This window comes from Culicoides brevitarsis, chromosome 3, assembly GCF_036172545.1.
Source record: "Culicoides brevitarsis isolate CSIRO-B50_1 chromosome 3, AGI_CSIRO_Cbre_v1, whole genome shotgun sequence".
NCBI lineage: Eukaryota > Metazoa > Arthropoda > Insecta > Diptera > Ceratopogonidae > Culicoides > Culicoides brevitarsis.
Window position 1 is genome coordinate 14749413 of NC_087087.1, and position 11843 is coordinate 14761255.

At 29.6% G+C, this 11843-nt stretch overlaps 3 protein-coding genes across 5 annotated transcripts in view; 2 read left to right on the top strand and 1 right to left on the bottom strand.

Moving 5' to 3' along the window:
* Nucleotides 1-1114: 1114 nt before the first annotated feature.
* On the top strand, nucleotides 1115-3030 carry LOC134833727 (cuticle protein 5). Of its 3 annotated transcripts, XM_063848153.1 has the most exons (5): nucleotides 1115-1203; nucleotides 1509-1731; nucleotides 1903-2040; nucleotides 2203-2340; nucleotides 2476-3030. In XM_063848153.1, the coding sequence occupies exons 1-5, from the start codon at nucleotides 1192-1194 to the stop codon at nucleotides 2628-2630; spliced, it is 666 nt and encodes a 221-aa protein (XP_063704223.1). In that variant the 5' UTR covers nucleotides 1115-1191; the 3' UTR covers nucleotides 2631-3030. The 3 variants fall into 3 exon arrangements, with proteins under 3 accessions (XP_063704223.1, XP_063704224.1, XP_063704225.1); XM_063848154.1 differs by lacking the exon at nucleotides 2203-2340; XM_063848155.1 differs by lacking the exon at nucleotides 1903-2040.
* A 4743-nt stretch (nucleotides 3031-7773) lies between these two features.
* LOC134833726 (BAG domain-containing protein Samui) overlaps nucleotides 7774-11843 on the bottom strand; it is a 161206-nt gene continuing 157136 nt past the window's right edge. Inside the window, exon 3 of the transcript XR_010162130.1 lies at nucleotides 7774-7784. The gene's annotated coding sequence lies outside the window, so the exon portion shown is untranslated. The remainder of the gene's footprint in view (nucleotides 7785-11843) is intronic.
* Nucleotides 10425-11306, top strand: LOC134833729 (cuticle protein 6-like). The gene is made up of 4 exons (XM_063848156.1): nucleotides 10425-10464; nucleotides 10527-10792; nucleotides 10855-11018; nucleotides 11074-11306. Exons 1-4 carry the CDS (start codon nucleotides 10453-10455, stop codon nucleotides 11256-11258), a joined length of 627 nt encoding a protein of 208 aa, XP_063704226.1. The 5' UTR covers nucleotides 10425-10452; the 3' UTR covers nucleotides 11259-11306.

Here is an 11843-nt window from a genome sequence, read left to right on the forward strand (position 1 = left end):
AATTAATTTTTATTTGAAAATCAATTTTGATTTAAAAAATTTTTAAAAAAATATTTTTTTTTTGATTTGAATTAATTTTGATTTAAATCAATTTTCAATTTGATCTGATGCATCAAAAAAAATCAGATCAAGATTTAATTTTTGATTTGATTTTCAAATCTTTCATTTAAATCATACAAGCCTGCTTCAGATTTATCCTGTATGATCTTCAGCTTTAGATTTGCTCTTAGGCTCATAAGTCTTTAGAAAAATTATTTAAAAAGTCCTAAACATTTTCCAACAATAAATTAATGGCTTTAGGCCTTAAAATAATTGATTTAAAAAACTTTTTTAAACAAAAATAAAATCATGTTACTTACCTCGATTTCGAACTGAATCTTCCTCCACATTTTAACCGCATTTTTTAAACAAATTCCTACAATTAATAAGTTTCCCTTCTTTACGATCATTATCTTTTGAGGTCCTTCTTCTGTTGCAACCACTTGACTGCCTAATTAGCTGCGAATGCAACTCAATTATTGGCTCATTAAACAACAAAGAAACGAATTTTTTGATTGACAAGTCACAACATACCCACTAATAACCATTAATTATTCGGAATTTTTTGTGCAAGTTCGGAAATACATATTTATCACTTGATAAAAATAGTTTTTACTCAAGAATTCCTCCGTATTATTACGGTTATTATTAAGGCATGTGTGTCGAAAGATGGATTGAATCGAGAGCGAAAGCAAGGTCATGGATTTTTACCTAGCTCTAATATACAACGCGCAATAATTGTAAGTTTTAACATTTTAATAATAAAAATAGTATTAATAATAATTGATATGTGTTCGTATGGCGGATCTCTCTACGCGTTGCGTTGCTGTTTTCGGTACTAAATCTCCGAACGTACGAAGTAATCGGGCGGTAATTGTAAGTACAAGTGTAAGTAAATTTTTTTTCCATCGCTGCATTGTACTGAAGCTGTACGGAAGACACGTACCCCTACTTACGGGGCTGTTTTAGTTTAACACATTTTTGTGTGAGGTTTGTATTGCCGCACGTACTGTACAGTCGGAAAATGGCTCGACTATAAAATGTGAGTCCTATGCTGGTTTGAGGCACAGTTCGCAAACAGTCCTAGCCACTCTAGGAGGTTTCCTCAAGAAATAATTCAAGCTTGAATAAAAAAAAAATAAAATATCCAAAATGAAATCAATTGTAAGTAGAATTAAAAGTGAATTTCGTGAGTGATAAATGATTAAAAAAATAAAAGAGAAAAAAAAAATTAATAGAAGAAACATAAAATAATAACAAAAGAATGCAATCAATGATAACGTTATAAATTACAACATTAACTTGTGCAACTAGTCTAGCAAACCATAAATATACAAACTACTTACGCTCGAAATACCTAAAAGTTACTGAAGCGAGGAAGAAATAGTGCATGAAATCCATAAACAGCAAAAATTGTTGAAATATCGAAGAAAAAAAAATTGAAGAAAAAATTCTTTCTGTTCTTTCAGATCTTCTTTGTAGCCACCATTGCCACGGTCTTGGCAGTTCCATACTACCCAGCACTCCAAGTGTACTCAAATGGAGCTGTAGCACCCGTTGAGACCCCCGAAGTTCAACATGAGAAGGCAAAACACTTTGCTGCCCATGCCGAAAGAGCCCATGGATATGCCCCAATTGCTCACTATGCTGCTCCTCATGCCTATGGATATCACGTCCCTGTCATCCACAACGGTAAGTAAAGTAAAGCTTTTGGTAATCTAACAGCTGCTTCCCTTTACTAAAACTCACCTAAGTACCTACGTAGAATTTGCACCAACGTGAAATTCCTCACGTTTGAAAAAATTAAAAAAAAAACTTAGAATGCTTTGCTTACCTCTAAAAAATTGCACCGTCTTTGAATAGGCGTCCCAGTTGACACACCCGAAGTGCAACATGCCAAAGCTGCTCACTTCGCTGCCTATGCCAAGGCTGCTGCTGGACTCCCAGTTCACGCTCACACTTATGCTGCTGGACATTATCATGTCCCAGTCATTGTTAACGGTACGTTAGTTAAATTACTTTCGTGCAAAAAAAAAGTGTGCTTTTAAAAAAAAATTGCTTTCGTAAATTATTATTAGTCTAACGCTTTTAGTTGAAAATTAACGAAATTTTTCTAAAAAAAAACCCTTGACAATGAAAAAATTTCTTGCTACAAAAAAACAGGAGTCCCTGTCGATACTCCCGAAGTCCAACATGCTAAAGCTGCCCATTTCGCTGCTTATGCTAAAGCCGCTCATGCCCCAGCTCCAGTTCATCATGTTGCCCATGCTGCACACTATCACGTCCCAGTTATCCACAACGGTACGACAAACGTCTTCAAGCACCTACTTTCTTCTATATTTCTCTTTAAAAGCACATTTTTATCGTCCCTGAACAATTTTTTTCACTTACCTTGAAGCCATATGACAATTTTTTCTTTACCCAAACTAATGACAGGTGTTCCAGTCGATACCCCCGAAGTACAACATGCCAAAGCTGCCCACTTTGCTGCCGTAGCCAAGGCTGGAGGTCATGCTGCTGCCCATTATGATCATGCCCCATACTATCACGGCGATGATGGTAGCTACAAACCCGACCACAACGGATATTAAATTTAGATACTTTTAAACAATTTATTACGACGAAATCGATGCCAATATTTCCCAACATTTCTCTTTTTCTACCCAACTTTAAATACTGTATGATATAATTTTAAAAATTTTCCCCTCTTTTCTCGTCACCAACCAAGCTATTTCTCCTCAAACGACATCTTTCAAAGCTATCTTATCTATATTTCTCATATGAATAAGAAAAAAGTATATTGAATCGCGACACTGTCAGCCGAAGAGTTTCTAAATGATTCGCATAACGTGATATTTTTTAGATAGCTTCCGTATACATATTAATAACGAATCATGTAATATCACTGCCTTTTTCGAGATTATAAAAATATATGATACACAAATGTGATGAACTTATAAAATCTCAGAGAAAATATATATTTTTTCTTTAAAAAAAAATGTGAAAATCTGTGTTTCAATCTGAATGAAGGAAATAATTTGCATTTAGTTCAAGTTGTTTCCGTCTTTCAATATTCTAATTATCACATGAAAATTTAAAATGTTAATTTATGCAACGTAAATATTTAAAATTTTATTTTAAAACTTTTGCTGTAGGTACAGATTGACTCATGTCACATCGATTAAGTATTCAATGCATAAAACAAATTGCTCACTAAAATAAACATCATAGTTCAAGTCATTAATAATATATCGATACGCTTAATAAAAACACCCAACATTAAACGTCGATTACAATATGTTACAGCGATCGTAACGATATTGTTTGCTTTTTTTCCCTTTTATGTGATATTTTTATTATTATACTTTTTTGTGCAGGAGTTTCAATTGTTTTTAGCTATTCTTAGTGAGTATATTTTGTTTTTGGTTTTATATTAAAATAATATTAAATTTGCCATTGAAAATATTAATTATTCAAAGAAAAAAAATTTAGAGAAAACTTTCATTATAAATTTTTAAAATTTCTTATTATATTAGTTAAAACCATGAAATTTATTGAAAATATAAGTTATTTTATTTTTTAAAGTCTAAAAGATAAAAAAAAAAGTAAAGTCTAAATATCTACAAAGCATGTAAAGTCTATATGAAACTCTGTATCAAGGGAAAATATTTTTGAGACGTTTAAAGTTATAGAAAAAATCCAGCGTTTAAGATCTACTTTGCAAATCTTGTTAATTTCGTGAAATATTTCTCTATGAACATCCAGAACGATGAAAAAAATGACTCAAAAAAAGCAAACATCGCAGCTCAACTATTAAATAAAACATTGTCTTATCAACAAAAGCAGCAGATAATTCGAATAAGAAACTATAGAGAAGAAGACATTCTTTAGCAGAAGACAGACAAGAAGCACTGAGAAAAAAAATGTAAGTAAAAGTATTCTATGTTCCAGAATGCTACAACATTCGTAGGCCAGAAGGTTTGTCTACCGCAACCATTTGTTTTAATTTGCGAACCTTAAGCTGCAGAATTCGATTTGATCCATTCGCAAGCTGATGAGATTCGAACTGATGATCTACGAGCTTCCCAAGCTGAAAAAGAACTTTAGAGAAAATTTACATCTGATGGGAAGAACAATGAAGCAATAAACAACCAAAATTTAAATTGTATATTTTCGAAGCCAAACTAATTACTTTCTTAATTAATTGGACTTTTACTAACATACACTTTTATCTTAGCATTTTTGTGTTGATTAGTTGAAACACTTGAGGAAATCTTGTTTCCAAATCCAAAAGTCAAATGAAATCAGTTTTGATAACATTTTTGAAGAAATTTCGAGATTAATTTTTTAAAAGCTTGTAACTTTTAACGGAGGTTTATTAATAACATATTTAAAATTATTTTCTTAAGAGCTTTTAACTTTAATATCAATAAATCAATGCGACATAATTCAATTTTTTTTCTTATTGATCATCTTAAAACAGACAAAACGTAATTTTTTTTCAATAGCTATAAACCTTCCAACTCGCCCCCTCAGCTAATTCAAAATTTTCCAGATATTTACTTTAACATTTCCACAAATGTAAACTTCATCACTTTTCATTTATTTTTTGCGCTTTGATTATTCTCATAATATTTTTTCTGCATCAACACTCCTTAATCCTTTTACTATTTCTACTGGAAAAAAACGTATACCTACATCACAGATTAAAAGTATAAACTGCAAGAATGAACAAAGAATGCCACAGAAGAAAAAACTTTTGGTTTTTTGTAGTAAATACCATGATTGACGTGTTTGCGTTACACCAGACTGCACAAAATAACAAAACTCGGCGATGACTGACAGTGAAAAAAAAAATCTAGAGTAGAAGAAAAAAAAGAGTAACTAAGAGAAATACTTAAAAAACATACAACAAGTTGTTCATAAAATATATAGCAAAAATTTATAAAATGGAAAAACAGATGTAAAAGCGACAACGACAATGACGACACAATAAGCACCCAACGGAGTTATGCTGCAATGTACCGCCGCATTAAACAACAATAAGAAAAGCCAATTAAGAATGACTTTTGAATGAGATAGGATAAAAAAAATGGTTTTGAAATCGTCGTAATACGTTTAAGAGATTATTTTTTCTCATTGTTTCGTCACGATGGAAAATATTTACTCAACAACTAGCTGGACATTTGTTTCATTAAGCAATAAATCCTTTTAAGGAACTTTTTAGCGGCTTGAACAAAAAAAAAATAATCGAACAAAGACAGATGCTCTTCTTCTTCTTCTACTTCGTTTCCAGAAAGTTTTATGACCTGTTGATAAGAAACTCCACGGGATGTTAAGTAACGTCTTTATCACTCTGTCTGTCTCTTGTTTAGCACTGCAATAATTAAGATAATGTAGACAGAAAAAAAAACAAAAAATTAATTGTTCGACACTTTCGATAATATTGAAAAGAAAAAAAAATATTAAGACGTCTTATCGTCTGTTGTTGCAATTAATTAAATAAATTGTAAACGTCGCTTGGTACTTGGATGCTTTATCACAAAATTTACTTGAGACACATCGGATGTTCAATATTTTTCTGCTTTAATCTTCAAACTCGAGCAAGAATAAAATTTATTCGTATCTCACGAAAGTAATGTCGAAGTACTTGTAGTACTATCTCCAAAGAGCAATTAAATAAAATTGCTTCGTTTCTAACTTTAATGAATTATGGGCAAAGTCGTTGCTTTTACGTAGGTGCAAAATAGTAGTAGTAGTAGTAGGAGATAGGTAAGATGTTGCGTGCATCATATTCAACACCAAAAATATAAGGATGTTCATTTAAAGTTTCTCCTTCGCTGTTTTTCGTATCTTTCTATGTCTATAACGATAACAATAGTTAGCAAAGTATCTCGCAATCAGCGTCCATGTGTTTGTAAAGTACGCATCAACACACTTTGTGTTATGTATTTAACTTTGACTCCCAAATACCGTTTCGTATTTGTTTATGGCACACGACTAAAATTTGCACAGCAACAAGCTTTACATTGGGGAGAAAAGAACCTTATTTTACGTTTTTAGGTAAGTACAATTTTTAAAAATCTTTCACTTTATTTATACTCAAAAAATTTTTTTTTAATTTTTTAAATTTTTTTTGAAATAAGTTTATTAATTTAATTTAATTAAATTGATTTGATTTTTATTTTTTTTAAAATTAAAAATTTATTTAATTTTTGAAGAAAAAATCAACAATTTTTCAACTAAATAATTTTTAAAAAATAATTAATATTAATTAAAAAATTAATTTTAAAAAATTAATTAAATTAATTAATTATTTAAATTAATTAAATTTTAAATTTAATTTAAAAATGATTACAAATTAATTCATTTAATTTACTTAAATTAATTTTAATTGATTTTTATTTTTTTTAAATTAAATTTTTAAAGAAAAAAAACAATAATTTTTCGACTAATTAATTTTTAAAAAATAATTAAAATTAATTAAAAAATTAATTTTAAAAAATTAATTAAATTTAATATAAAAATAATTACAAATTAATTCATTTAATTTACTTAAATTAATTTTAATTGATTTTTATTTTTTTTTTAAATTAAATTTTTGAAGAAAAAAAAACAATAATTTTTCGACTAATTAATTTTTAAAAAATAATTAAAATTAATTAAAAAATTAATTTTAAAAAATTAATTAAATTTAATTTAAAAATAATTACAAATTAATTCATTTAATTTACTTAAATTAATTTTAATTGATTTTTATTTTTTTTTTATTTTTTTAAAATTAAATTTTTAAAGAAAAAAAACAATAATTTTTCGACTAATTAATTTTTAAAAAATAATTAAAATTAATTTAAAAAATAATTTTAAAAAATTAATTAAATTTAATTTAAAAATAATTACAATTTAATTCATTTAATTTAGTTTATTTATTTTTAATTGATTTTTATTTTTTTTTTATTTTTTTAAAATTAAATTTTTGAAGAAAAAAAACAAAAATTTTTCGTCTTAATTTAAAAAAAAAACTACAAATATGGTTTATTTTCTTTTTCTAGAATATTTGACAAATTATTAGGAAAAAAAATTCATAAAAAAATTAAAAAATATTCTTAATTAAAGCCAATTGTTTATATTAGATTTTAGAAATTAAATTTTTTTTTTTAGAAATTTTTTTTAGAATATAAATTTTTTAAATTTTTTTTAAAAGTTTCTAAAGATGTGAATCTAAAAATTTTGAGATTTTTTGAAAAATTAGTTAAATTAAAATATCAAAACAATTTTTGAAATTGTACTTTCCTTATACATACCTATCTCAATTGCTTCTCCTTCCTCCTCTGCTATTTTGCACGTATCGTTATTTTTTATTACATTTTATTATAACTTGGATAAGTAATTTTGTCACATACAAACAAACATTCTATCTTTTGCTCATTGCTTAGAGATAGTACCTCGTACGTTTTGAATTTGCTGCAACTAGGTTAGTAAATTTTATTCAATAAATTTTCCTTGTGAGATTTTCCATGCGCCTTGTTTTAAGTCAGATTTAACATTTTGTTGCGTCTCGTAGCAGAAGAACTTTAATTTATTTGTTTTATTCAAATAAATTAAGTTATACCTTCGAGTGAAAATTTTATCCACATAGAGCAACAAATTTCCTGCCTCTTTGGCACAGTGACCATGAATGCGTCTCGCAATGAATGCAGTTTAGCTGCAAACTCCGGTTACGAAATAACGCCGCGCTCTCTGGTCTAAGCTCAATTTAATTACATAGTATCCGTCAACCATATCAAATATATGACATTTTTTCGCTTACGTAACACCAACCGTTGTCGTAAACTTGTCCTAATAAACGCACGACATATATTTTATTTATAAAATTGTCCAAGTAAAAAACTGTAACAAGTAGTTTTGCATTCTTTTGTCTTTTTTGTGTGTTGTCTCACGTTGCTGTCGTCGTCGTCGTCATCGCATAAGAAAGACTCGGTAACATAATACAAGAGACGCGATAACAAAGGAACAGGTTGGGTCGCTTATTCATTGTAAATCAGAGCGATTTGCCTGCAAGCCATTCGGCGTTTCTCTCTTCGTGGCATGGAAAATGGCAAGTGACTTGCATAAAAAAGGCGATGTTAATGTCGATAATTATAAGACACACGGAATGATTGATTTCATGTTGCTTATGTTCTGACTACCTCGCTTTGTTTTTTTTCTCTTCGTTTCATGCTGAAACGTTGCAGAAACAAATATTTGTTTGAAAACACAATTTACAAAGTAAATAATTTTTTGCAACTAGGAATAAGGTGTGTTTTCTGCTGCCTCTCAACATCATCAAGCATCGTGCAGCTGAAATAATGGCCGTAATCTGACTGAAAAAATAACTTTTCAAAAAATAAATATTTGTCATCATTTGTGCGAGCAAAAATATTTGTGAATTTTCAACATAGGAAGTGTTATGCCGTTAACTTTGGCAGTACAACACGCAACGTGAACCTTGATCTACAAAAACTGAAAAAATGTAGTTCAAAATAAAAAAATGGTTGCATGCAGTTACATTACCCAGTTCAATGTCAGTGTCGAGTCGAACGAATTTCGATATTTTTTTTAATACTTGACTTCATAAACAGATGTAAGAGATAAAATGAACGTACGTGCAAGTACAAAAATGTAATTATATTTTATTTACTGCAACCCACGACGACGTGAAGAATTTATATCAACCTGTTCGAGAAACAGGTTCAAACTATTAAGCCGGCTTTTTCGATGAAATTTAGAAAATTCTTGAAAACGAACGTGAAATTAAGGAAGACAAACAATTTGATGGAATTTAGCAAGGAAGAAATTGAGTCGTTAGCTAAATACACAACATTTGAATGGATTCAATTTACCTACTCTTTAGCGTAAGTAAATAAATTTTAGTCATTGAAATGAAGGGAAGTCATGCCATTTCTTTTTAGGTAACCTTGGGATGTGAGCGCATTTCATTCAAATTGTCTAAAAAGATTTCTTGGAAGTTTACTGTTTCTTCAAAAAGCTCAAAAGGTAAGTATTTGGATTTTCAGTATCTGATTTTGTACAATCGTGATTCTTTTAAGAAGCAAATGAAGAGAAACAAGGATGATGATCGATGGATAAGAATAAACCAGATAAACAAGTAAGATCCAGCTCAAGCTAAGATACTTAAGTTTCATTGTAATAAGAAGTCTATCGATAACAGCGACTAACTAATTAAACAGAAATCGAAAGTCACAAACGATAAACATGTAACTCTTACCAGAAATCAAGAATAATATTGAAGTCTTTCGATTGTTACCAGGAATGACATCAAACACTTCTTTGACGTAAAAAAATCTTTTGTAAAAACACTTCTGGATCTAGAAAAAAAATTCGTAACGAATAATATAATCTCTCTCAATCTGATGAGTAAGAGTCAGAGGACCATAAACATTAATTCAACAACCTTGACGATTGTATACTTTTTGGTAAACGAACTTCTTGACTGCTCTAACTTTATAATCATAAACCATCGATCTTAAATATGTCAGAGGAAAGGTAATCGGGCATGCCAAAATTCAACTATAGCCTAACTATGAGAATTGTTATTTTATAAACGGTTCACATTCAAACTGAGGATTCTTCTATTTTAAGAGGATTTTCAAAAACTTCAAATTCATTAAGATACAAGCGATTACAAAGACAATGGTTCTGGCCCGATCCAGAGTGGTAAAACCAAAATTAAAAAGGAAATATTTGCCAATCCTCCGAATTGTCAGGCCCTATGAGCTTTTTAAAGGAAACCATCTTGGTTTCTACTTTTACAGAATATGCGATAATGACTAAGTTTACAAAATTTAAAAAAATAAAATATTTGAGACAAATTAATCATTTCTACTGAGCTAACTTTTTATAAAAAAAAATAATAATGGAAAAAAGTTCTTTTATGACTTCATGAGAACTTAAAACGATATTTAAAAAGATCTCATTTTATAAACTTTCGCTTAAAATGATTAATATCACAGACAGACATCAAAAACCATTGAACACAATTTTCCATTTTAAACTGCGCTTCAAAAAATAGAAGCATCCAGATTAAAGTTCTAGACTATTTTTGCATCAAGTACTTGCATATTAAATGTTTGTGTGTTTATTTATGGTAAAAAAAACAAGAAATTGTGGAACTAGATTTGCCGTAAGAAGCATTCTCATCCATAGGTATGATAATAAAAGGAATTTAATTGAACCGTCAAACAGGTTAGCACGAAGAAGCCCGAAATGGAATTTATTGTGTGCATTTTTCACCCCTGCGGAAACAATTGAACGTTTCTACATCTTTGTCAATGGGCGCGACTATAAATACGCAAAAGAACTGGAAGAACGAATTTAGTCATTATCGCATCTTCTGTAAAAGTAGAAGCCAAGATGAAGACATTTGTAAGTTTTACTCTTGGTTCATTTGTCAAATAATTTCTTCTATTTATTTATTTTTTGCGTAGATTGCATTTTTCGTTAGTTGCATTGCATTTGCAAATGCCGCTCAATTCGTTTACAGTCCGTTAGTGCTAAGCAATCCCTATGCCGTTGCATATCCTTATTTAACTTCGCCATTAATTGCACCGCCGACAACTGTCGTACTGAAGCATCACACGCCCGAGCACACAGCCGAGCAGGAAAAGGAGAAAAACGATGAAAAGGAAAAACCATTACAACCGCCAGTGGTTTCTCTGCCATATCCTCTTCTGCCACGCGTAGTTCTCGTAAGGTAAGCGACATGACATTGGTCGCTTAATTGTTGCTTTTATGATGCTATACATTCTTTCGCAGCACAACAGCTCCATTAACTGTTCCCGGGATTCAATCGCAATATCATGCCCAAGATGAATTAGGTCAATATCGCTATGGCTATAACAGTCCTCTCGTAGCGAAAGATGAAACGAAAACAATTGATGGCGTCACTCGTGGATCCTATTCCTACATCGATGCGAATGGTAGTTAACAAAAAAAAATTTAGAAAGACCTTTTTCAATTAAAAATCCATTTCAGGACAATATCAAACAGCAGCTTATGTCGCCGATGCTTTAGGTTTCCGTATCGCTGCCACAAACATCCCAAAACAAGTCGAACCAGCTTACATTCCTGATGCACCTGAAGTCGCTGAAGCCAAGGCTAAACTCTTCGCACTCCAAAAAGAAGCTGCTGAAAAAGCCGCCGCATCTCCAGCCGAGTAAAAATTCTCAAATACAAAAAAAAAATGAAGAATAAACAAACAAGTAATAATTTGTAATGCCACGTTTATTTATTTTTACTCTAATATTTTAAGAACATGCGACCTATTGGCTAACCTTGATAAAGAAATTTAATGAAAAAGAAGACGAGAATATTATTAATCGGGGTTTTTAATATAAATAATTGAAATTCGCAGATATCAAGGTTAAAGTGGTAATTTTATTATTGAATTACCGCAGAAATTCATCGATTAAAAAATTTTTTTAATGGTACACAAATTTATGGGCTTTTATGATGATTGATTTCGTCTTTGTATTAATTTATTAGCGGATGGTAAATTGATACGTCAAAGGTGCTTTTTGAACAGATTTTTTTATGTTGGCGCCTTTGTGGATTATATTTTTCATATTAATTTTTTGTGTATTTCGTTGACTTTTTCAATGAAAAAAAATTAAGTTTAATTGAATTAAATAATTTAAAATATTTTTTTTTAATTTTTCTTCAAATAAAATTTAATTTTTTTTAATAATTTTTATATAATTCTAAAATTTTTTTTTATAAAATATTTAAAAATTAAAAAAAATATT